This window comes from Plectropomus leopardus, chromosome 8 (genome assembly GCF_026936395.1).
Source record: "Plectropomus leopardus strain MGB_pleo_1.0 chromosome 8, ASM2693639v1, whole genome shotgun sequence".
In the NCBI taxonomy this organism is placed as follows: domain Eukaryota; kingdom Metazoa; phylum Chordata; class Actinopteri; order Perciformes; family Serranidae; genus Plectropomus; species Plectropomus leopardus.
In genome coordinates, this window is record NC_142183.1 from 2,750,237 (window position 1) to 2,777,529 (window position 27,293).

Sequence of the window (27,293 nt, forward strand, 5' to 3'; positions counted from 1 at the left end):
GTTTGTTTTCTTCAGTGTACAGTAGAGTTTTTGTTTTGTGGTTTGTTGTTTTCTTCAGTGTACAGTAGAGTTTTTGTTTTGTGGTTTGTTAGTTTTCTTCAGTGTACAGTTGAGTTTTGTGGTTTGTTTTCTTCAGTGTACAGTAGAGTTTTTGTTTTGTGGTTTGTTTGTTTTCTTCAGTGTACAGTTGAGTTTTTGTTTTGTGGTTTGTTTGTTTTCTTCAGTGTACAGTAGAGTTTTTGTTTTGTGGTTTGTTTGTTTTCTTCAGTGTACAGTAGAGTTTTTGTTTTGTGGTTTGTTAGTTTTCTTCAGTGTACAGTAGAGTTTTGTGGTTTGTTTGTTTTCTTCAGTATACAGTTGAGTTTTTGTTTTGTGGTTTGTTTGTTTTCTTCAGTGTACAGTTGAGTTTTTGTTTTGTGGTTTGTTGTTTTCTTCAGTGTACAGTAGAGTTTTTGTTTTGTGGTTTGTTGTTTTCTTTGGTGTACAGTTGAGTTTTTGTTTTGTGGTTTGTTTGTTTTCTTCAGTGTACAGTTTAGTTTTTGTTTCGTGGTTTGTTTGTTTTCTTTGGTGTACAGTTGAGTTTTTGTTTTGTGGTTTGTTAGTTTTCTTCAGTGTACAGTAGAGTTTTGTTTTTTTTTCCCCAGTGTACAGTAAGTGTGTGTGTATGTGCTCAGCTCTACACCTCATGGCTCATTTCCATGACGGTGTCTCTATAGGCTGCTTGTCCTCAGAGAGCTCTCCGCTGATTGGTCCACGGAGCTGTCCTTCAGATTCAAACTGCGCTCTGATTGGTCGGCTGTGCCAACCTGCTGTGCTGCTCTTTTATCGAAGCACACACTCTATAAGATCTCTTTTTCTGTTCGTTGCTTAATCAATTAAACGCGGCGCGCAGTAGTTTTCCTCTCCGCTGCAGCAGAGAATAAAACGTTTTTTTGTTTTACTGGCTGACTGATGAGAAGCCGTCAGCTGAAGTTTGGACACACAGCAGCTCCGAGTTGAAGATGCAGTCCTCAAAGAGCTTTCGGTTGGATGATTTTATCGCAGGATGGATCGGCGGTGAGTGCCAATAAGTTATTTCCTGCCTTTGATTCATTGCGGGGCTCCGTGTGTTCACGGGGTCTGTGAGGGGGTCTGAGTGGGGGGATGGGGGGTCCAAGCACTCAGTGGCCTTTCATGACTGCATGTTTGTTTGGATTAAATCCTCTTTGCATTCAAGAAAACGTTAAGAAACAGGCACATGCTGCTATTTTTGTGCAGGGAAAACCGTATTGCAAGCAAACTGCTGCAGCCCCCTCCCCGTGCATCCACAGCCACTGTAAACAATGGAGGGTCTGCAGAGAAGTCTGCCCCCCCCCTCTCTTTCCCACACTGATAAATAACACTCTCACCTCCAGAGTTTCACCCCTCAGCCGAGATAAAGACACGAGTTTAATGCGTAAAAACTTCTACAAGTGCTCACAAAGACTGTTTTCTGGCATTTCAGTTTTAATTGTACTCTTTTTAAAAAGTGGAATCCGCGCTGTAATACATCTGACCGCCAGGGGCGCTGTTGCTGCACCCGTTTTAGTTGCACATTTCCAAAAGTAGGTCTCTGATACTGAGCCCATGTTCTGTTTATTCTTACAAAACAGCTGCAGATGTTTCAAAAGTTATTTTTGTTGTTTTGGAATTATTATTATTTCTTTATTTATTATAAGCATTTATTGTTATTATTTTTAATATATTTTCTAAATGAAAAAACTAATTATTGAAACATGAGTATAAAAAAGCAGTGACTAAAAAACATCTAGATTCAAGTGTCGCATTTTTTTGTTTGTTGGGTTATTTACACATTTATTTAGTTATTATTTATTATATTTTTTTTTAATTGAACCTTCAAGTGATCTAAGTCAATATTATTATTATTATTAAAAGTCATTTTTAAATTTAAAAAGTAATTAATGAAACGGTATAAAGAATCACTCAAAACATCTGGATTCCAGCGCTGCATGTATCTGGGGCTTTTTGTACATGTAGTGTGTTTTCCATTTTTTTAGTTTTTATTTCATTTTTTGATTTTCATTTCAGTTTAGCTTGACTTAGTTTCTATAACATAATGTTCATTATGTAATCATGATAATTACATGTATAGCTTTTCCTTGTTTTTACTCTTTCCCCTGGAAATTTCTCTATCCATGACACGCAGCTGAGAGAAAGTTTTTTCTCATAATATCTTTTGGCATTTTGTATATCGAATTCACACCACATTGTTATTTTATCATTGCAATCCTTCTGCTTTGTTCTGCAATAAGAATTTCCCCCGGGATAAATAAAGTTTTTTCTTGTCTCACCTCAGTCGGTGGGCTGCAGCAACTTGCCCAAAATTCTGCCCTTTTGTTTATAGTTTGGGTCACAACAAAAGGCGACAGAGACGATTAAGATGCCTTGGAAACGCAGGAATGACTTTTAAGTGAATGAAAGTTGTCGTAGTTGAGTTTAAGCATTTTTTTTTAGCTGTTGACCCTCAATGATCCTTTGACCCTGCAGTTAAACTGAGGGTCAACTCCAGGTCATTTAACCTTTAGTCCAAAGGAGTCACATTTTATTCTAATTTAATCCAGTGACTAAGACTTTTCAGTTTGTTAAATGCACACAAAAATGCACCAGTTACTCTGCCTTTTTACTGTTTATTACACAAAATATCACAAAACACGGTACAAAATAATTTCACAGTAAATCCGTAAGAGATGATGTGCATTAAAGTAACGTCCCTGTGAGAACGTTTTAGAAATGCTTTACCAGCAAGCAATTTTGTTTCTAAAAATGTTCTGAGGTACAATGCAACAAATGCAGTGTTTTAGTAACGTTTTTCAGCGTCAAGTTTTCTTTTAGTTCCTAGAACGTTATTAAAGTTAGGGTAACTTTCTCTATTAACATTAAAATCTGTTTTTTTTTATTTGTAACGTAATACATTACATGTCATTTTCACTAAAAATGTTCTGTAATCTCAGTAATCCCAATAACATGTTATGAATGTTGCTTTTAAAACATTCTTCCTTTGTTCTCATGTAACATTGTGGGAACATTTTATTTAAAAAAAATTCTCCAATCACCATCACCAAAACATCCTCAGAGTGTTGCAGTTCAAACGTTACATCTTAGTCAGCTTTTAACCTTATAGGAACATTATGAAATGAAATGATAAACATCCTTAAAACATTCTTTGAACATAAGATTAAAATATTTTCTTTAAAACATCATTGTAACTTGTAACGTTAGCCAGTTTTTTGGGGACGTTGCCTGCTATCTGGGTTACTGGTGACATGAGGAAGGCTTTAAAAATGTAAAGAAACATGATTTTCGAACACAATTTCAACAGCTGCTGGTTTACTTTTCTTGTTTTGCTACCTAATTTAAATTTAAAATAGTTAAGTTTCCCTGTTAAAGGTATTTTTTTTGGGGGGGGGGTCTTTGCTTAGTTGCTGTCGGGGTCTAAGCACAGAGGCAAACTGATTTGTGATAACGGCCTTTACAGATAAAATTGAATTGAAGGGAATTGAGTTAAATTAGCAAACGGAGGCTTCAAACAAAGCAAGTAGTGTTGCATTTCAAAATATTATTTCTAAAGTCTTAACATGTTGTAAGAGGAACTACAGGCACACACCAACAATCAGCTACAGAGGCTGAAAAATAAGGTGCTAAAACTGCAGTTCCTCTAAAGGCCACTAGAGGCTGGCTACAAGAGCGAGTCAATCCCCATAAACACGCATGTAAAAAACAACTTTACAGCAGAAATAAACAGTTTACAGCCTGATACAAAAACAGTTTGGGTCTCTATAGCTAATTTCAGTATTCGTGACAACTGTTCCGGATGATTTTTATATATAACTCACCTGTTTACAATCTTAAAATGTGTAATTATCAAAAGCTCGCTGGTCTAATTGAATCTGTAATTGAATGTACTGTTGTAGGTCATGTGTAGTGCTGTGTGGTATCTGGAGTCGGTGGAGGACACAACAATACACAGAGAGCAGTTAGAACAAGGGGTTAATAAGGTCACAATGGCTTAGATTTGCCCCAGAGGCCCCGTAATGGCATCCCAGTTTGACCAGTCATCGCCCCCTAAAGGACTCAAGGCTTTATCTAAAGAGGGAGCACTGTCTTTCTCTCTCTCTTTCTCTTTCTGTGTTTAATTGACGTTAACCCTTTGAAATCAGAGTAAATTTGGCTTGATTTCTTTCAAAAACATGGGAAGAAAGCAACAAGCAACAAAAGAAGAAATTGCCACAAAGGTAAAGAGCAAAATAATTGTAAAGAGTACAAGAAAACTACCTGTAAATAAGCAAAAAATTAGGTTTCAAAGGGTTAATGTTAATGTGCAACACAAACCAAAAGCATGTAACATTTACTCCATAATAGATAAATTAAAAGTAAATTTATTAAGATTCAATGTTAGTCTCTTTTATCTGACGATAAAAACTGAAACAAATGAAACATTCACTGTCCTCATTCAGCCTTTGTGGCAGAAGTTAACTTTACAAAAGTCGCATTTTTTCCTCTTCGCCAACAGTTTCCTGGTAACATTTTTTTTTGCTCGGGTATTTTGTGCTCTCATTTTTCTGTCTGTCTGTTTTTCTTTGTTTTTGGCTGCAGGAGCTTCCAGTGTGGTCGTGGGCCATCCGCTGGACACAGTGAAGGTACCACGCTGTGATTTTATTACACCAATGCCAGACGTTTTATTACTGTCTTGTCCTGATTAAAGTTATGACGTATGTAAGAGCATCAAAATCTGCAGATCATCAAGATGTCGACATTTCTTTACTTTGTGACACATCCTGGTTTATTTGTTGTTGTGCAAGAGCAGTTTATCGTTATATAAATGCCAGTTTGCCACGTTGAACACATTATGTTACCACTTAGAGAAACTCTGAATAACTAACACATCTCATGAAGTGAAGTGCTGCTGCAACACTGAAAAGACAAATCCATAATTAAGAGTATATATTGTACATCACAGTTTTGGTGCCATTTGGTAGTTAATTGCAGTATTTGAATTTTTATTAAAAAGCATCTTTAGAGTCTCAGGGTGCTTTCACACTGGGATCGCTCGGAGCAGTTGTTCAGGCCGCGTGTTTGCCCTTGGCGCGGTTTATTTGGGCGTATGTGAACGCAGCAATTGCTCTCCGATGCAGAACAAAACAAGTGAGATGAGTTATAGCCTAGACGGTGCGGTCTCAGCGCTGGAGCTGTTTGTTTGTGGTGTGAAAGAAAACAAGCCAACCACCGGGTTGTGAGAGCAGGTCTCTCCGTCATCAGTGCAGAACTCGCTCTAAAACCCGCACATAATGAGCTGATTAATGAGCTGACAGCAGGTAATACAGACGTGTTTTCCTCTGCAGAGCCTCCAGCAGCTGCTGAAAAATACCTGTTCTTTATATGCAGAGTTTATAAAGTTTTGTGACTTTTCTTCTGCAGTGTGTGAGCAGATCATTGAAGCGATTGGTGCACCCACAGCGGGCCCGATAACGTGATCGATCTGCAGTCTAATGAAAGCCGTCTAATAATTCTTACAGTCAGTTTCATCATTGTTTATAATGAGCTCTTTGTGACACCGAAGGCCATAAACATGAACTCTCTATAAGCACTAAAGTGCTGCATGAACTTCTGTCAGTCACCAGAGTTTTATTTCCCCGCATGAGTCCTGATGATGCAGGCGGACCAACGCAGAAACTGTCCAATCAGCGAGTTTCCTGTCAGTCTGGATGTTTCGTCCTTTTGGTTCGTTTGTAAAAAGTCTGTGAACACGAACTGAACCACAACTAAAATACAACAACGCCTCATTTTTCCCCTGGTTTCAGACCGTAGACTGTATCTATCGATGGACAAAATGGCAGCTCCCCAAAAGTGTAACTTTTCAGTGTGTATCGCCCCCTGGTGTCTGACTGCAGTATAGGTCATAAAGCCCGCCCCTCCATGTTAGTGAATGGTCATAGAAAACTCAAAGTGCACGCCACATAAATTTTTTCCAAAGACGGTTTTTCTCTGAAGGTCGTTCTCATCCCCCTGATGTTTGTTTGTTTGTTTTCATGATAAGTTCGGTTTTAATTAGTTATGAAATTATACAAAAAGGGGATTTTCTGCCATGACTGACAAGCCGTGACAGCCAATCCATGCACTCGCATTCAATGAAGCTGCTCGCGATTGGTCGGACGGCTTTTTTGGCGGGAACTCCCCCACAGCGGATATGGCTACTGCACAGACTCCAGTTCTTCATGACATCACCATTGCAAGATGGCAGTGTCGCTTTCGATATTTTCGACTCCCTGAAGTATCGTGTGGATAGGTGGGGGCGTGTCGTCCATCTTTATATACAGTCGATGGTCCGGACCGAATGAACCAAACTACAGGTGTGAAAGCAGCCTCATAAACAGAGAGAGACGACTGGTTGCTCTTCAGGCGGTGATCAAACGAAGGTCGAAAACTTGTGTCGGGTGCTCATGGAAAACGAGAACCAACAATAGTGTGTATTTTTCTAATATGTTTATGTCTTCAATCTCCTATTAAATTCTGCCTTAACTCTTATCTGGCCTCAGTTCGGCATTATTGACTAACTTCAGTTGTTTTATAAACTCTGGGGTTTACTGCCTGAGCTTTGCTGTGTTTGTCCAAGTACTTTGTAAACTGTGTTTTTCAAGGTGCTACATTAATAAGGTTTTTTTTCATTATTATTATTATCATAACAAGATAAGGAGGAAGGAAATCGCAGCATTCCAAAAATGTGAAAAAGTGAAAATCGAGAAGGAAATGATTTAAAAAGCCTATTATAGTGGCTAAATCGTTAAAAAAGTCATCATGTTTCTTCGTCGAGGCTTTAAAAACGTGCAATATATGTATGGCCCCAACTTTAGAGTCTGGTCTATAAAGAGCTGAAAACCCAAATCCAGGTTGGCTTCTGTTCTCCTGGCTTTTAAATCTCCCTGTAAATACTAACAACATAAGTAAAAACTAGGTCCAAGAGGTGCTTAAATTTGATTTTTCAGCATAAAAGAAGATATTTATTTTGGAAGTTTGGATAGAAAAACCTCAGAAACATGTTTCAGTCTTCTGAAATAGAAACTAGTGAAAGTGAACTATAATCTAAGAGGAAATACTTAGAGTCCAGGTGAAGCTATTGGAACAGAGGCTAAATATTGATTGTATGTTGTTGTAAAACTTAAACTGGTTTGTGTCCTCCAGACGCGGCTTCAGGCGGGGAAAGGCTACAGGAACACTTTCCACTGCGTCCTCACCATCTACAGGAAGGAAACGGTAAACCCTCAGACTTCTCGAACCTTTCTGTGTTGTTGTGCATCAGCGTAAATCATTAGAAGATTTTTACTTTGTACATTTCTACTCGATAGTAACGATAGAAAGATTGAAAAAAGTAAAGTTTCAAATGCAGCGCTGCGTGATGAAGTCAGCGTCACTCTGGTTCTCTCGTCAAACAGCCTGTGGGATTTTTTAATTGGATTTTGGATTATTGGCAGAATTTAACGAACAAACATTTATGGTACTTAGACATTTTGTTCAGCAAGATAATCTCAAATGAACGCCACTTTTAGGAGTTACATCAAAGTAAGTAAATAAAGTTTAGTGATTCTCCTTTTCTTTGTCTCAGTAACTTTTGTTTTTGTCAGTTTGTTCAAAATTATGTGTTTTTTATGGAATAATTATATTTAACCCAATGTAACACTGTAAACGTCAGCTGCTTGTGTTTAAACAACATTTGATTCAACTTAAGTCTATTCTTGGTGTTGTTTTGTTGACCCAGTTTCTCTGCAGGATTTTTTTTAAAGCTTCATTTCTGTCTTGCATTAAATAAGTTCAGCCAGCTCGTAAAAGTGGTTTCTTGAAGCTCAAAATGACGATCGAGGACAGTCGATGCTGAAAGTGTGATCATTTGTGAAATATAAGTTGTAACAGTAACATATTCACAGGAAAAAGGTGATGATTGTGTCATGTCAAATTGTGCAACAAGCCTGGTTCAAGTTGCATCAAGTTGGTGAAAAGTTTGGCTGCATGTTATCTGATACGAGGTGGACGGTGTTTTGCGTATTTTAGTTTGCACAGAAACATTATTTCATTGTGAACGCTGCTGTTGACGACTCCAAACTCGTACCAGCGCAGAAAACCACAGGTCTGTTTCTGTCAGTGGTCAGATGATTTATTCAGGCCGTGGACAGCTGCGTTTAGTTTTCAACATGTGTCTCCCAAACTGCAGCCCCCACCCACCCCCCCGCTCACACAGGATACTTTCCACAAAGAGGAAAATATTTGGCAGCAACTTCACCCCGTATTTCATGCTCTGTATTGTTGGCACTGGACTGTATAATCTGAGTATGTTGTTTAATGTAAAATCTGGACTGCAAGTCAGGAATACTCAACTGGCTCTGCTTTGGGGCCAGTGGCAGCAGCCCCATACACGTTTCTATGGTTTTAGGAAGTTTCTAGTCTTTCAGGACACTTCTGGGATTTTAAAACATGTCTAGGATTTGAGGACATTTCTCAGATTTCAGGATGCTTGTAGAATTTTAGGACTTTAGCATGTTTTTAGGATCTTAGGACATTTCAAGGACTTTAGGATGTTTGGGGATTTCAGGCTGTTTTTAGGATTTTAGGACATTTCTCAGAATTTAAGGATGTTTTGAGAATTTTAGGACATTTCTTGGACTTTTAGATGTTTTTAGGAGTTTTCCACGTTTCCAGGACTTAGGACTTAGGATCTTAGGATGTTTTTTCAGAATTTAGGATGTTTCGAGGACTCCAGGATCTTTTGGGGATTTTAAGACGTGTCTAGGATTTATAGGATGTTTCCAGAATTTTAGAGCATCTCTTATACTTTAGGTTGTCTCTAGGATTTTAGCATGTTTCTAGGATTTTAGGACATTCCTCACGTGGTAGGTTAGTATGATCTGGAATTTTAAAACATGTCTTGGATTTTAGGACATTAGGGTCTTAGTTAGGACCTGTCTCAGGGGGTGCAGAGGATCCTCCACTGGCACTTTTTTGATCAGTAAGCTCTCTTTTGATGCTGTTTTATGCACTCTGGCACCTTATGGATACTAAAAGTTCATTTGTTTTCACTGTGGCTTAGAAAATGTTTGGGGGGCACCCAGCATGCTGTGGGGGCCAGATTTGGCCCTTGAGCCGTAAGCTGAGTATCACTGCTGTACTGTCACTCACAGTAACTCTATCCTTTGTGTTTTTTAGGCCATGGGCTTCTTTAAAGGCATGTCTTTCCCGCTGGCCACCATCACCATCTACAACTCAGTGGTGTTTGGCTTTTTCAGTAACACACAGAGACTTATTAGCAAGTATCGCTATGGCGACGGGCGGCATCCCTGCGGCATGGTGGACCTGACTGTGGCCAGCATGCTGACTGGACTGGTGTCTGTGGGACTGGGAGCCCCGGTGGATCTGGTCAAGATCAGACTGCAAATGCAGACGCAGACACTTTTAACAGGTAAATTAGAACTTTTTTTGCATGGGATTGATTTTTATTTTTTCCCGTCGAGCTGCAGATGGACAAACGTATTCTCGTTTACTAAGAATTCACTTCAAAGTTGAAAACACGTTGTTTTTGTAACTGTGTCTCTGGTTTTCTGGCACATCGTTGGCATGGTTGCAGATGAACGATAAATTTGTCAATGTGGCGACGCCTCTGCAGACCAGAACTGCCACAAATGGTTTTAATTTTAAATAGAAAAAAAGACTGTTATATAAAAAAATACATGAAATAATAAAAGAGAGAAAAGCTCCTCCTGAGTGGAAAAACAGGTTTGATGAGTCACTTTCTGTCGTCATCAGTGAATCAGTCATGGTTCCTGTCAAACTGTCATTATGAAGCAACTCATGATCACGAAATGGACAAATGTCATCATGACTGTACAGCGCAGTGCTGGGAAGACACAAAGCAGATATCAGTGAACCGATCAGAGACTGCATCCCACACAAGTTATTTGGGAACATTTCTACCTTATCGCACTGTTTACTTTGAGAACAGCAAGTTCTGGTCACTTGATATTTAACCTCGATTATTTAGTTGCAGTGCTGTTGAAGAAACAAAAGTGATATTCTGTTGAGTGCTTTGTTTCCAAACGCTTGCTCCCTGCTGTCTCCAAATGTAGCTGTTAAAGGTTATCGGCGTCCGCCTGCTGCGGTCAGCTTGGATTGGAAACATTGTGCTAACAAACACAATCCTCTTCACCTGTGTCCGTCTGCTCCCTGAATTCACGGTCCAAACACTCGTATGTTCACTTAAGAATGCCAAAATGTGGCAAAGTGCTCTGTTTTTTTATTTTGAGCTGCATCTGTTCATTATTTTTAAAATCCGTTTATTAATTAACCCTTTAAAACCTGGACAAATTGGCTTGATTTCTTCCAAAAAACCTGGAAAGAAGGCAATGAGTAAATCAGCAAGAAAGCAGTAAAAAGTACAAGAAAATTAACTGAAAATTAGAATTTAAAAAACAAAAAAAGAAATGAAAGAAAGACACAATAATGAAGAAAGTGCTAAAAAAAATGGGAAACTTATGTACTTATAATAATTCCATAAAATAATTTAAAATTTAGCTGTCTGGAAAATTTTACCCAGCTTTTTTTGTTTTTTGTTTAAATAACAACATCCAACTTTAAATACCTGAAGGTTCCTCAAATGGTCACAAGACATAAGCATTTGAATAAGTGGAGCAAAGAGAATGAAAACCAAATACATAAGACAGCATCCGTGCAGTCCAAACAACAAAAAAGTAATCGAATACTCCTGGCTAGAGACAGACTACAGTAAAGTGAAAAAAGTTGGGTGAATTTAACAACGATTGGAATTTTCTTGTAGAATTTATTTTTTTTATGGATTTTTTTTAGAACTTTTTTTAATTATTATTTATTTTTTCATTTTTGTAGATTTTTGTTTAGATTATTTTTAGAACTTTTTTAATCTTTTAAAATTGTTTAACAACTCATAGGAAAGTTTTTAAAACCCCATAAGACATTTAAAAAAAAAACAAATAAACACACCTTTCACACATCCAGGTGTAGAGATGGCGTATTTGAAACTTTGAAACGTTTCAACACTTTAACGCTTTTGTTTCGAAACGTTTTGAAACCTATTTGCTCAACATTGGCATCCACTGGCAGAGGCTTGCATTGCAGTCCTTTCTTCATGTTTGTGTTGAAAGCTCTTTTCCTGAAACCAAAAGGTTTCCCAAATAGGTGTCATGAAAATATGGTTATGTCCTATGCTGCAGTTAGTTGATTGCAATTTAATTTTAAAATAAATTACACCCCAAACTAATACAGTGAAAGTTTTCATGTTTTGATGGCTGTGGGATCAAAAATGTCAGTTTGAATGGGTTTCAGTGGCACATTTTTTTACCTCAACAGTATGAATGTAACTATTTAGTTTCCACAGTGTATTTTAGACTCATTAAATTCACAGATTAAATAGAAATACACAACCCTGCCAAAATTCATGACATATGCATTAACACAAACAAAATTATCAAACAATGAAGAATGAAAAGTAAGGGTCCCCAAGAGTTCAATTATATCTAATTATTATTATTATTATTATTATTATTATTATTATTATTATTATTATTATTATTATTATTATTATTATTATAGGACAGTCAATAACAAACAAGAAAATGACCTGGAAATATATGTAATTCTGTAACATGATTTTACATATGTTATTGTGTATTGTATATTTTACATTTACACTTTATAAATATATGTATATATATATATATATATATATATACATATCTTGCCAAGTTACCCATTGTTACCCATGTTTTTGAAAGAAATCATACTATTTTTTAATTTATACTGTGTGATGATATGGATGTGTGTCTGTGTAACTTATGATAATAACTAAATAATAATAATAACAATAATAATAAAATATCTATCTATCTATACAAATCCCTCCCTATCAACACAACACCGCACTGCCTCGAGCTCCGTGCCGAAACCGGAAGTGATGAACTTTTTGAAACAGTTCAATCTTCGGTGCCATCTCTGTTAAGCTGTGCAAAGATTATCTTCAGCAGTTTCAAATATCAAAATATAAAAATTTAAACAATATAAGTTGTTTTGGATACTTTAAAAAAAACGGCTTTTCCCCCCTTTCAACATGGTACAGTCCGACCCCCCTCCACTATAAAGCCCAGTGGAAGCTCTCACTTCCTGTTTGGCGGTTTGAATCAGGACATGTTTGGACTCAGGTGCTGCAGGTAAGTTTGGAAACTCACTCAACAAACATTTTGTCATTTGAAGTTGCTTTCGAATAGATTGGGAAAAATACACGAATTAAGTGTTTTATGTAACAAACGATGTGAACGATGTCAGAATTCAAACGGCCAGAAACGACTTTAGCCGACGTTAGCCGGTTAGCATGCTAAGGTAACTCACCTGTGCTAACTATACCAACATGGAACTGAGCTGCACAGCTGATAACAACCAGGACTACAGGTGTGCTGTGTCGGCTGGATTAAATAAATGTATAAACGAGCAGCAGTCAACATGTAGCAGTTATTGTGGTGATAGTAGTAGCGGCTACTACTAACCTAACGTAGTTAATGCTGCTTAGCTAGCTAACATTAGCTGGCTAACATTGTGTTGGCTGTGGTGGTCTCACAAAAAAATAACTCAGTTGAGTAAAATGGTATTATTATTTTGTAATATAATGTTAGTTTTGAGCCATTTTTGAAGATTGCAAAACATATTTTAGCCTTGAAATGAGGTTAAACCCTTTTAAACCTGGACAAAGTGGCTTGATTTATTACAAGCAATCAGTGAATATTGACTTTTGTCCTCTGTCTGAATTGTTGTATTTTTTTTCCTTTTTCCTTTCTTTGTTGATATTTCTTTTGTCTATTAAGTGTTCAGGGACAACATATGTAAATCAGCAGTTCTGCTAACTCCAGCATATTTCAATCTATATATTTTTTAATGATGTTAACTATTATGTCGTCTCCCTTTTGAATAATTAATTAAAAATAAATAAATGAATAAGAAACGGTCCTACTATTTTCAAGAATTTTGTTCAGTTGTTGTTTTTTTAATTAAAATAAAACTGAGAGTATATAGGACCAGGCCATAGATGCACATTGACCCACATTTTTGCTGACAAAATGTTTAATGAATAAAAAAAACATAGCTGTTTAAGTGTTATGTATTATTCATTATGTATATCATATTTATAACATCAACTAAAGTTGAAGTTTGTGATAAAGGCAGAAATCAGCATGTTGGCTGATTCCAAAATGTAATTTTAAAGCCAAAATCCGCTGATACTGATGACGTGCTCATAGGGCTGATCGATCAAACAATAATGATATCGGTGTCTCTGAATCTCCACTCTGCCAATGTCTCCGCCGGTGTCTCTGAATGTCCGCTCTGCTCTCATTGTGCGGTTGTCGGTATCTTATCAGCCACGAGAAGCTGGAAATTATCGGTTTATCGGCGATGAAAGAAGCTGAATTGGAAGCAGAAATTGTTGATTTAAAGCCGTCCTTTAAGCTAAATTGCACCTCCATGCACCGTGGAATTAGGTGAAGTACCTGATTTTATGATACATTTTCTGAAAGGAGGTGATGTTTGAGTCGAAGTGTAAAAGTATAAGCACCAAAGGGAAATAAAAATATCAGTCGAATTGTGATTGACAAAAGAGTTCCTGCTCTTTCAGCTCACAGTTCACCTTCTGAAAACTGTGCAAACTAGCTTGATTTCTGTCAAAAACATGGGAAGAAGGTATTTAGCAACTTCACAGGAAATGACTCAAAATTAACAAAACAAACAAACAGCAATAACAACAACAAAAACATTACAAGAAAAATACCTGAAAATTAGACAGAAAAGCAAAAAAAAAAAAATGGCCTGAAAAATAAAATGCTAAAAAACCTATAATATTACACACATAATATATATATTCTGTAACATTATTTTAGATAAATAATATTTTTATATACTCTCTGGACCTTTTTACCAATTTTTTCCTCATTTATTTTTCTAATAATTTCTAATCTGTCTTTTTGAAAAATTAATTTAATATAATTGTATTAAAATTGTATAATTGTATAATTGTATATAATATTTTATAATATATAATAATTGTATTTGTCCACAGTATTAACGTTTCATGGTTGACACAAAGGAAACAGGCATCCAGGATTATTTATCTTCAAATTATATGTAACCGTAATGCTGTAGGAAAGGTTTCACAGGGACGTTAGAAACCGCAGGGTTTGTTTCGGGTGGAGTTGTGTCGTCTGGGCTTTGTCGTTCTGTTAAACAGTAAACCGATAAAACGGTGGTCAGAGCAGGTTAATTACGAGATGAAACAGCACGTGAAACGCTGATAGCGTTTTATTTGTTTATTGTGTCTGTCGAGCTCACGCCCTTCACACCTGTTGTCATGTGATAATTTATTTCAACGACTTCCTCAAACACACTTTGGCCTCGTGTTTTAGTCGATCCGGACTCTTTTATGACGGTGCAAAGTACCAGAAAGTATAAGACAACAGTTTCAGTGTCATCGCAGCATGCTCTTCTGTGATTGATGTCTGAATTGTTCTGATTTGATAAACCTGATTGTGTAAAAGAGCGGCACACTTTTCTGTATCACTAAAATAGAAAGGTTAGTGATTTAAGTGCTATGTATTGTCCCGTTTCTTTAATGCAGAGTTTTTCATGAACTGCCAGGGCTGGTGACTCCGCTCCCACTACAGTAGGTCAGCGGGTACAAACAGTCGACGGATATCATTAGATGTGAACGTTATCTATCAGATGATGTTTTTGCAAACTCGCCCACTGGTTTTATCAACTTTTTCTTTTGCAGTGTGGAGAAAGAAATACATAAGCAGAAATTTAATCAGCTAAAATTGCTCAGGGTTCAAAAGTTTAAATACTTGTTAAAGGCAGCCCAAGAAAAGTGATGTCACTCCAGGTTTCAATGTGTTAAAGACCTGTTAAAAATGATCTTTTATGCATGTTTTTAGAGAGTTTGATGAGAGAAAATGTCAGTAATTTATAATGAAAGCAGTTCTTTTAATAGCCACCAGTTTCCACCGATCTTCAACAATCATTGAGGCAGAAAACCATCAGTGCGCCGCTGAAGATTTGTCTCCTGCTAATCACCTTCGTTTCCTTTCTACAGAGAATTTACATCTCGCCAGCAATGTATCGAACGGCACCAACATCCCGCTGCGCTCCATCGACATTCCCAACCAGAGACTCTACCGAGGCCCCATCCACTGCATCGGCAGCATCCTGCAGACTGAGGGCCTGCAGGGCCTCTACAGGGGGGCCGGGGCCATGGTCCTCAGGGACGTTCCTGGATACGTGCTCTACTTCATCCCTTACACCATCTTCTGCGACATGCTGACGCCGGACGCCTCGTCGAGCCCTCATCCTGGTTCCATCTGGCTGGCCGGAGGACTAGCAGGTAAACGTCCAGCTTTGATAAGAGGACGTCTTCTGTCTCATCGTTGTGGTTCAGTTTGCCTCACGCTGTAGGTGAAAGCTTCTTTAATTTAGGCTTTTTGCAGCAGACTGAGGAGTCAAATACATCCAATGCATTAGTTGGAAAGTTCTGGAAAACTAATTATACCCTAAAAGTTTAGAAAAAGTAATGAAATGTTTCTTCACAAAACTGTAAAATAACACAATGTGTTCAAGAAACATCTGAAGTAGGAAAATCCAGCATTTTACTGATTCAGGCTGTAATAAACAAAAAATAAATTATAAGTAATAAAAATGGCCTTTTTAATTTAAAGGGAAAAAAATATAATATTTTTTAAAAACCTAACTGATAAAAATATGCTTGAAAGGCATGTTTTCGCTTGAAAAAAAGTGGCAGTAAAATAAAAACAGCCATTATAGTTGACACCCCTATAAATAACAAACAGTCCAGATATTATATTTTGTAATTTATTTATTTAACAAGGGACAATGTACATTAATCCACATTTAAAAAATTAAAATGCAACAGAGTTAGCTGGGGAGCAAGTTTTTATTGGTAGTCCGTTGCTTGATGTTGGAAGGCATCCTAAAATAATGATTTAAAATATGAAGCTACAGTACAATGGTAAAGACCAACAACATTAAGATAACATAATATAGTAAAACAATGTAGTTAAACATGTACAAGTTAAGAATACATGATATTTATTATTAATTAATCAATTATATATATATCATTCACTTCTAATCCTGTTATAAATTCATTATATTTTAAATGATTTTTATTTTAAAAAGCCATTGTATAGTAATGAAAAAGAAAGAGGAGTATCGATGTGTTTTCAGAGAATGTATGGTCTTGAAAAGTTGCCACAAAGTCATGGAAAAGTCCTGGAAAATGCCTACAACATATTTGAAATTTTCCACAGAGGGGTGTGAGTCAGCGTTGATTTTAATGTGTCGGTGGAGTTTTAGTGTGAAAAGAAAATAGAGGGTAATGAAGTCTCTGTGATCTGGCCTTCAATGCTCAGTACATAAATCACTCAGGTGAATTCTGGATAAACACCAAGTATGTTTGGAGCGACTTCGGCTCTTTGGATGAGCTTTTTTTCTGATAGATTTTATTACGTGCAGATGGGGAGGCCTTTAAAATAAAAAAGTTTTAGGTGTTAGTCCGAGTCAGCGTGTCACCCAGTGAAAGCAGCACCTCTGCAGATCCCACCAGACACCAACTGAAGCCAGCAGTCCCGACTAAATCTAATTTGGCCTCAAACCAAACTGCTTCTCAGTGAGCACCAGAATACTCTCCAAGTCAGCGGATTGAATTGCAGCTTAGGAACTGAACTGCAAGAGCCAAAAAAAACTGCAGTTCCTATCGTGACTACTTGAGTCTGACTCAATACTTGTAGAGCCCCATGTTAAAATGCTCAACTGTACAGCAGACATTAACATGTTTAAAAAAATGACATGACAGATGAAAAAATGAATAAAGCAAAATAAATGAGCAAATAATAAAATAAGAATAATAATAAATACATTGGCTAATAATGATAAAAAAGTAAAAAAGAACACCTAAAAAAACCTAAATACACACCGTACACCCACTGGGACAGTGCGTCCTTCCTCATGGCCCAAGCTTCTTTCAGTAAGTTGCCAGTTCAGTCGCTGTGAGACATCAATATTTATCAAATCTATTTCAGTCTTTGTGTTAGTAAACAACTCGTCACGATATAGATCTAGATAGATAGATGTACAAACATTCTATATTCTGTATATATGTATGTATTTATTTATAGATATATTTTAAATTTTTTTGACGGAACATTTACAAAACATCAACCCTTAGTTGAAGTAATTTTCTTATTTTGCACAATGAATGAATGTTATACACACTGTAAAGCATCGTACTAATGTCTCCATCTGTTGGTGGGTCATCATGATAAAAGTACACATAATATGTAAATTCCACTACAGAGGAGACTTGATGATAACTCAGTTTGGTGGGGAAAAATGGATACAAAAATATTGGTATTGGTTATCAACCAAATAAGTTGTTATATATTTGCATATCAGATACCAGCAAAAAAATCCCTAATTTTTGCCAAAAGTATGAACAAAACCAATTAACCAGTATTAAATTATTTGTATAGCTGCAGATTATTTTTTTGCCAATCATCTAATTAATCAGTCAACTAATTGTTGCAGTGCTATTTTGAAGCACTAACTTGGTAAAATAATGAAAGGAGTGTTTAAGGAAAAAACACAGTATACAGGACAGCAGTGGTTCTCAGACTTTTTTCTGTAAACCAAGTACCCGTTTAACCAGTGAAAAACATTTTTGAAAGAAAAAAAAGGGGTGTGCCATCAGTGTCTGATTTATTAAACAACATTGTAAACTGAAAAACACTTTCAAATTTCAAACATTTGAAAAAACTTATTTTAAACTTTTCAAATGTGAACAATCCACGACTAAAGTCATGGAAAATCATTTTTTCATAAACATGCAATTCTTAATGCATAAGCATCACTTAACTGAAATTGAGTATAAAATTCAGTTTATGAAATTTATATTTTTACTGAACTTTTTATAATAGGCTTATTTTTTTAGGAGTTATGCAAGACTGCTATTTTAAAAAAAAAATGTATATATATATGTGTATATATATATATATATATATATATATATATATATATATATATATATATATTTATTTATTTATTTATTTATTTTAAATCTCAAATACCACCTGGAGTACCTCTACGTACCCTCATTTGAGTAACAGTGCAGTGAGCAAAATGTTCAGGGAGGTATAGAAGGGCAAAAAAACAAGTGTCGCTCTAAATTAAAAAAAAAAACGGTAATGTTTACATCCAGGAGTCAAACTGGTTCAGTAACAAAGGCAGAGCTCCACTCAGTATTTCTTTTACTTTACACCTGGAACATGAATTTAAAGTCTTGTTGCATCACAGACTTTTCCTCTTTCTTCTGAGCAGTTTTAGGCTTATTTACCTTAAAAATACAGCAGAGTTCGGCCTTGATCTGTTCAGTCTGCCTGCAGCTCGGGGGGTTTCTGTTTGTGCATCTGTTTGTTTTTACAGACTTGGTGACGCTCGATCCATAAAGCTGCGTTATAAACACCTTTCACCTTATCTTACCTTTGTTTGGTGTTTTGCAGCTTTATTAACTGGTGACCTGAGTTCAGGTCGTTTCCGGGAGGAATCATTAAGCATTCGTCTTCTGCTAATGTGAAAACATCACAAGTCGAGCCCCAAAAATCGGATGTTTTTCTTCAGGATTTAGAAGTGAAAGCTTCTCCAGCTGCAGTTATTTGCAGAGCAGGAGTCCGTGTGTGTAAACTTATAGCCGGCACGTGCTACAGTGTCGGGGAACATGAGCTGTGTGCGGCAGATAAACAGCGTACGGCCTGTGGACTCTGGGTTGGGAGTTGTTTGGTCTCAGAGGTTCAGGCAGACTCGATTTCAGATGCAGACCGACAGGAACACGTGAGGGAGTGAAAATATGCCGGAGAGGAAGCTGAAAGCTGCGTGTCATAAATCAGCGTGCTCTGGATGTGCAGCCTGCCTGTTGAAGTGTAGCCTAACTGAATCTATACAAATCAGAAAATCTGTTAAAAGAAAGCAGCTGTGCAGCTCTGCATCGTAACTGAAGCAGATAAACTGCTATTTTATAGCAGCAGCACCAAGCAGGGAATCATTCGAAACCTTCACAGATATGTTTGATTTCTTTTAAAAACACGGGAAAGGGCAATGAGCAACTTGGCAAGAAAGATTCTTCAAAAAAATAGTGAAATAAACAAGAAAAAGACCAGAGGTGCCCAGTACACCATTTGTTTAAAAAAAAAAAAAAGAAAGTAAATAAACAAACAATTAAGGCAAACAAATGTTGTCTGGAGAATTATAATAATCCTGTAATGTAATTTTAAATGTGTAATTGTGATCATAAGAAAAACAGTTTTCACTTCCTTTTTTTCATAGAAATCTTTCTTTTGCTTAAAAAAAATGAATCTACGTTTTTCTTGCAGTTTATGGCACGTCTTTCCCATGTTTTTGAAAGAATATATTTTGAGGTCTACTGTAAAAATGAATCAGCAGATGTGTAGCTTCATATGATGCTGCTGGTGGGGTTTGGATGTATTATCGCGTCTTCTGCCGTCTGATTATATGATTGAACAGGTTTTCTGAATTGTGATTATACTGCGTTTCATTCAAAGTTAGAAGTTTGGTAACGCTGCCAGTGTTTGTGCCTCACCTCACACGTCGACAGCACGAGCTGAAGGTTTTTCTCCTCTTCCTCAGGCTCCATTTCCTGGGTTACGGCCACGCCGGCCGATGTGGTGAAGAGTCGGATGCAGGCGGACGCTCAGCTGCAGAGGAAGTACAGAGGCATCTTACACTGCATCATCCACAGCTACCGGACGGAGGGAGCACAGGTGAGCTCCGACCTCGTACTTACCTGAGAGGACAGTTTGGTTTACGGCAAAAAAATGTTTACATCTCTAAAAATGTTAATCACAAACAGTGATTTTGTGAAGAGGGATGGTTTCAATTTTTCCCTCAGATTTGACAGCTGGGGAGTTAATGAAGGCTATAAATGAAGAAAAGTTTCAACAGAAAAAAGCTTTTAGTTAACTTTATTATTTACCTTATTATGACTACTTAATTTAACTTTAATGTAACAGTACTTTATTTAACTTTATTCCAAAAGTACTTAGTGTAACATTATTCCAAAAGTACTTCGTATAACATTATCGTAACAGTACTTTATTTAACTTTATTTTAAAAGTACTTTATTCAATTGTGTAATAGTAAATTATCAAAGTACTTTATTTCCTTTAATTATACATTAATTTACTTAATTTACTTTATTAATTTACTTTTTATATTTGTTATATTATCATTTTATTGAATTTGATGATAAAAGTATTTCATTTAAATGTATAATTACAGCTATTTATTTACCTTTATTATGACAGTACTTTATTTAATGTTATCATAACAGTACAGTACTTTATTTTATTTATTTATAACACTTAAGTTAACTTTATTACAGTGGTACTTTTACTTTTTATATTTATTATATTATTATTTTATGTAATTAAAAAAGTACTTCATATAAAATCATTATTACAGTTCTTTATTTAAGTCCCAGCCATGATTTGGTTTGAGTGGCGCCCTCATGCTGGAAGTCTGCAGTGCAACATGTTTGTTTTTACGCTCGAAAACAGTCCCAGACGCTTAATTAGCTCGTTTACCTGGAAAGATTTGGCGTGCTAGATTTTTATTGTGATTGTTAAATGGGTCGTAAATCCTTTCCAGGATTTCAGTTAAAGATTCCTCGTCGTATATGTAATTTGCCTCTTTAAAAATCAGCAGATAAACTCCTTTTCATGCCTGTTTTTTTGAGACTTACATGCATATTAAACACCATTACCCAGCCTGCACCAGCGGCTGTAACTGCAGCAGATGGTTTCATCGTTTAGAGGTGTAACTGTAGAAAACTGTAACCCACAGGAGAGTCAAGCTGCGTTCCCAGAGCTCGACTCCCCTGAAGCGTGCTGAACCACATGATTCAGCCAGTGAATGAAGGCCGAGCGTCCAGACGAGCCTCTTTCAGTAAAGATCGCGTTACAAAACAGCAGCCGGCATCACAGCGGAAAAACAAAACCCCAAACTTTTGACTGATCAGAGAGAGTAATTAATAACCAGATTGATTTATTTTGGAAAAGTGCCATTTATTTGAAAACATGAATTTCATTCTCCAAAAAACAGACAAAGAAAGCTTGAATTGTTTGAAAATAGGCAAATAAAGACAGTTTCGTGCTGTTAACAGCTGTTAAACTTTCCAAAGCAACAAATTACTTTTATATAACACTTTAGTGGAGCATCTTCTGCTGCACGCAGCGTCCAGGTGTCAGAGTTCGCTCTGTGTTGATGCCAAAGGTTGCAAAATGTAGACAAACTATCCAACGTCCAACATGGAAAAAAACATAAATAACTCTGTTTTGGCCACAGTTCAAAATCAAGATCAATAACAGAAGGTCACTGTAGTTCTCACAGATCAATGAGTCGGGTTATCAGCGGGCAGACAACTAACACGGAGACTTTTTACTCTCGTTTAGTGTAAAATCCAACAAATGAACGTAAGAAAGTACCTTTATAATAAAGTTTAATAAAGTGCCGTTATAATTATGTTACATAAAGCACTGTTATAATAAAATTAATGAAATACCATTTTAATAAAGTTAAAGGGCTGTTATTAAGTTAATTAAATACTGTTTTAATTAAGTTAATTACGATTATATTGAAGTTAAATAAAGTATTGTTATATTAAAGTTAATTAGATACTGTTTTAATTAAGTTAATTACGATTATAATGAAGTTAAATAGAGCACTGTTACAATAAAGTTAAATAAAGTACTGTTATAGTAAAGTTTATTAAAATATTGTTATAATAAAGTTAAATAAAGTATTGTTATAAAGTTTAATAAAATACTGTTATAATAAAGTTAAATAAAATACTCTTATAATAAAGTTAAATAAAGTACTGTTATAATAAAGTGCTGTTACGACAGTTTAAGTAGTTCTTTTATGAAAAATATATAAAAACTGTTTTACTAGATATACTAAAATTAGTTTAGTCTGTTTTAGTTATTTGAGTTTAGTTATGTTAAAATACAATTAAAAGTACTGTTAAAATAGAGTTAATTAAGTAGTTTTATTTAAGTTATGTAAGTGCTGTTATTAAATAGTACTGTTATATCAAAGTGCTGTTAGACTTAAGTTAAATGAGTATGATATATAAAGTACTGTTTTAATAAAATTACATAAAGTACAGTCAACGAAGTGCTGTTATTAACATAAAGTACTGTTATAACAGAGTTTATGAAGTACTGTTACAAAAGTTGTAATGAAGTTAAATAAATTACTGTTAAAATAAAGTTAAATTAAATCCTATTATATTGAAGTTAATTAGTAATGTTTTAATTAAGTTAATTGACCTCTGTTATAATAAAGTTAAATAAAGAACAGTTTTCATAAATTAAAACACTTACTAATTAAGTACTGTTTAAATTAAGGTAAATAAAGAACTGCTATATGAAAGTGCTCTTAAAATAAAGTTAAGTATTATTTGAATGAAGCACTGTTGTAATAAAGTTTTTAAAAAATCTTTGTATTAAGTTTATTTACTAATATTATAAAATAAAAAATAAGAAAGTAGTATTTTCTTCAAATGCGATTTTATTAAATGTAAATCAACTACAGTCATACTTAAGGTTAATTAAGTACTGTTGTGTTAAAGGGATTTAAGTACTCACTTTAATAAACTTAAAGTGCTGTTAAAGTAAAGTTAAATCAAGTATTATTGTTATAAAGTTAAAATAAGTGTAGTTATAATTAAATTAAATAATGTTATATAAAGTTAAATAAAGTATTATTATAACTAAGTACTGTTTTAATAAGGTTAAAGGATGGTATTAGTACTTTTTCTTAAGTAAAGGATCTAAAAACTCGATACAAAAGATCCAAACTCTCCCGTTTTGCTGAGGAGGGATTTCCGTCTGTATTCACAGTACCGTGCTGTCACACCCCGACCATAATCACAACTACGTTTTTTTTTTACTTAAACTCAAAGACAAAAGTAAAAAGTTTGTGTCACTAAAACCGTCTGTTCTTGTGTGCAGATTTTCTTCCGTGGAGCGTCAGTCAACGCCATCCGCGGCTTCCCGATGAGCGCCACCATGTTCCTGACCTACGAGCTGTCGCTGCGCTTCTTCAGGGGCCTCTAGGACGAAAGGAAAACATGTTTTGGGTAAAAGGAATCACACTCAGTTTTTTGGCAAATGAGCAAATAAGTTTCCAGTTTCTTAAGAACGTAGCAGTTTAACAAGAGGTGTCATGAAATTCTTCAGCCCTTACTGACCTTTCCTCCAAACATCGATCCTTCATTATTACATTTTGGGAGATTGTCCCGTGAAATAGTGAGAGCTAGAACACCAAAATCATCAGTGTGTGTCAGTGCTCGCCTGTTTGCAATTAGCCAGCCAGGATGCTGTTACTTAAACCCCTGAGTGCGGTCCGTCAGTCAGTCTCCAGGATTTTGCAGACTTTTTTGGAATGGCTGATGTCTAAAATGGCTGATTTCACGGCAGACTCTCTAAAAAAAACATATTGCAATGCATTTTGCAGTGTTTTTAGATGTTTTCTATTTGTTTGTTTGACTGCAAAAAAAAGTTGTTTTTTTAAAATCATTAAAATTGCAGGAAAAACTGAAAAAAAATAGATATATATTTTTATTAAACTCGTTAAAATTGCCAAAAAAATGTTTTTTAAGTCCTTAAAATTGCAGGAACAATCTAAAATTGCAAAAAATTATATTTTTATCAAACTCAATAAAATTGCGTGACAAGTTAAAATTGCAAAAAAATGTTTTTTAAGTCATTAAAAACAAGTGAAAATTGCCTAAAAAAGTTACATTTTTATTAAACTCATTAAAATTGCAGGAATAATTTAAAATTGCAAAAAAAAAGACAAATGCACATTTTAAACTCAACAGGTGCATTTGTTACTAGACTGCGGCGTGCAGTTGTTTGGTGCAAATACCGCTAAAAAAACCAAACTGTCTGAATATTACCAGCAATCAACAATATTGAGTAAAGACACGCTGCGTGAAAAATGCGCAAATAAGCAAAACAACATGAGCAGTAGCGCTGCATTAAGTAGCTAAATTAAACTGGAGCACGGCCCAAACCGCTGCGTAAAAGCACATAAAAACGCACCGAAAACATCTTTGTTTAGATCCTGCAGCACCCCAACCAGCTGATATTAGACAAACGTGAAAACCGGCCTCTCACCCTCCCGTTAGTGCTGCGCCGCTCCTCGTTGATCCAGGATTTCAAATCATTTTTGTATTTCTGTATTAATTTGAAAGAGAATGCCGCCGCTGTTTGCTTTTTTACAGTTTACATAGCTGCTCCAGTTTCCACCTTTTTGAAAACTTGCACGTTAGCTGGGCGGGTAGAGACGTCGAGTAACGCCGGGCCGGGGTCAAACTACAGTTACTGCAGAAACATTGGGGAAAAGTTGGAGAAATTTGCAAGTTCACACATCGCATTAACTGCTGCAAAATCCTGGAGGTGCTGACGGCGTGACCTGTACGCTAAGTTGAGGTGTTGTTACGGTAATTGCTAAATTAACGCTGCCACAGTAAACACTAAAATAGAGCACCTAGATGATTTTGGTGTCAACGCTCTCATTATTAACAGATGAGTTGAATATTTCGAATGCAAATTTACCAAAGAACTCCGTGTGTTCCTGTAAAGGGAAATGAGGTGATGTCTGTCTGGGATCAATCCACCTTTTTTTTGTTTTTTTGTAATACTTACAGTTAAACTTTCTGGCACACCTGCAGACCGTTGTTCATCCATGTGACCCTGAGACAAAACACACAGTAATATCACGTTATTACGCAGCATCAAACGGAGGGCATTGATTTGTGATTTTTAGGTTGAAAGCCCTACAGACATTTAGGTTAAAATCAGGTGAATTTGTTGCATTATTTAGAGTCAATATAATGATTATTTAACACCATATCAGTAACTATATTTCAACATTTAACACGTCAGTTCAGTACTTCTTTATTTATTCAGTTAAATAACAACTATATGTAACTTTTTAAGCAAATTTGCCCACTTTAACCTAGATGTTTTTGACCTGCAAATCACCAAATCAAATGCTTTTTGGTCATCAAGTGTTTGTGGTAGCATTTATCAGTGAGAAGGGAGCTGTGCATGTTGAAAATAATGAATTCATATAAAAATAGAGCTGGATGTGACGTTTTTAAAATAACAACAGAGTCTAAATGTAGCATGTTTGTTCAGTCACATTGTTTTAATGTACTAATTTTACAATTTCACATTTGTATAGAGTTCATTTAATTTCACTTTTTAAATATATTTTTGTAAATTTATAATTAAATTCAAAACTAGCTGTGTTGCAGTTAACTGACTGCTCTTTCTGTATTTAAATGATATATCCTTTTAAAACAAACAGTTGCCTTCTAAAACACATGGACTGTATGTGCATCCCATAGTACCGCCCACCTGCACATATTATGTTTGTGTCTTTCTTATATTAAGAAAAGCAAGTTTTACAAGTTAATTATAACTTTACATCATCATAAAACGTATTCCTATAATACAGTCAAAATGCATTATTTAGACATATATCGGCTCTTGCTGCACAGTCACATTATTGCTTTAACGTCTGCAGCATGAATGTAGAATAATCACAACAGTTACACAGCATTTACAGAAAATGATGCACGAAGTTTCATTCCAAAATGAGTTCCAGCTGAGACTGATGAATTCATCACGTTACTGATTCAAAAACACATCGAGACTAGACGTCTAGAAGGCTTTCCGCACTACAAAATCATGACATCAAATACATAATCATTATTTGACATTTGTCATAACACCAACAGTCTCTTTACAAAATGGAAATTTCTCATTTTGGAGTGAATGCCTTCAAAGATATATTTTAAATAGTTTTCCTGTCATGTAAATACTTGTAAATATGAAAAAAACATTCCAGATGGTGTATTATTGTAAATAAATAAAGCTTTCAAACACATGTACCCACAGCTTCTCTGAATCCGCTCTATTCCGAATAACGTGCAACTCAGGTGACAGCCCACATGCAGCACGAGATAACGAGTAGTTTCCGGATAAACACTAGATGATGATGACTCATGTCAGAGGCAGGAGCTGATGTTGTGTTGGAAGTAAGCCTGGTTGGCCGTGTGCCTGCAGACGGCTGATTCCAGATCAGTGTCTTAACTACGGTTAACTGTGCACGCCCTGTTTGTGACCACAGACCTGCCTGTGAGGTTACTCAGTGACCACTAGGTGGCAGCAGTTAACACCACAAAGTCAAACAGCAAAACATCACGTGACGTCAGTTCTGTTTCTCCGCAATCCAAATGATTTTTCTCTAGAATTAAATATCCAAGACAGTCTGCAAAAAATCCAGAATAGCATTTCATAATTTGTTTTAAATTAATCTATTTACAACCATTATTTTGACATGTCAAAATCTGATGTTTTCAACATACTGTACTATGGCATTTTGGGCCATTTTTTAACATATACAATTATGATGCTTTTGGCCTTTTTTTTTTAAAGGAGTAAACTCTGACGTCTCACCACAAGTTACAATTTGTCATTTTCAGCATTTTTTTTGGACAATATTTTCCATTTTTGACTCTTTTTGCTATTCTTTCCTGTGTTGTTTTTCGGCCATTGAACGTGGAGTGACCTTGAGTGTCGACAAAGTCACTTTTTACTAAAATTTATTATTATTATAATAATTAGTATTATTTCACATACCAAATTATGATGTGTATGGACTTTTTATTAAATTGTATTCTATCACTTGTCTCTACAAACTAAAATGTATCATCTTGAGCCGTGTTTTGGACATTTCAAAATTTGACATTTTTTGCCTTACTATACTATGCGATTTTTGGTCATTTTGGCACCATGCTATATTTTAGCTTTTTTAGCCTTTTTTAACTCTTTGTTTCGACATGCTATGCTATGGCGCGTATCTATGAGTTATAACAAGCAGTTTTCATCCATTTTTGGGACGGGTCAAAATTTGACATTTTTTGCCTTACTATACTATGCGATTTTTGATCATTTTGGCACCATGCTATATTTTGACTTTCTGGCCTTTTCTAACTCTTTGTTTCGACATGCTACGCTATGGCGCGTATCTATGAGCTATAA

General features: G+C 35.7%; 1 protein-coding gene across 1 annotated transcript; it reads left to right on the forward strand.

Annotated features, from left to right (window-relative positions):
* The first annotated feature begins 806 nt into the window (after nucleotides 1-806).
* On the forward strand, nucleotides 807-26,140 carry slc25a48 (solute carrier family 25 member 48). Its single transcript, XM_042493958.2, has 7 exons — nucleotides 807-1,056; nucleotides 4,633-4,676; nucleotides 7,216-7,287; nucleotides 9,229-9,481; nucleotides 15,182-15,469; nucleotides 19,801-19,934; nucleotides 23,187-26,140. Exons 1-7 carry the CDS (start codon nucleotides 1,002-1,004, stop codon nucleotides 23,289-23,291), a joined length of 951 nt encoding a protein of 316 aa, XP_042349892.2. The 5' UTR covers nucleotides 807-1,001; the 3' UTR covers nucleotides 23,292-26,140.
* The last annotated feature ends 1,153 nt before the right edge of the window (nucleotides 26,141-27,293 follow it).

Excerpts from the sequence above, each read along its gene's own strand:
- slc25a48 (XM_042493958.2), top strand. The coding sequence starts at position 1,002 with ATGCAGTCCTCAAAGAGCTTTCGGTTGGATGATTTTATCGCAGGATGG. Across the intron at positions 1,057-4,632 it reads TATCGCAGGATGGATCGGCG|GAGCTTCCAGTGTGGTCGTG; the intron begins GTGAGTGCCAAT and ends TTTTGGCTGCAG. Across the intron at positions 15,470-19,800 it reads GCTGGCCGGAGGACTAGCAG|GCTCCATTTCCTGGGTTACG; the intron begins GTAAACGTCCAG and ends CCTCTTCCTCAG.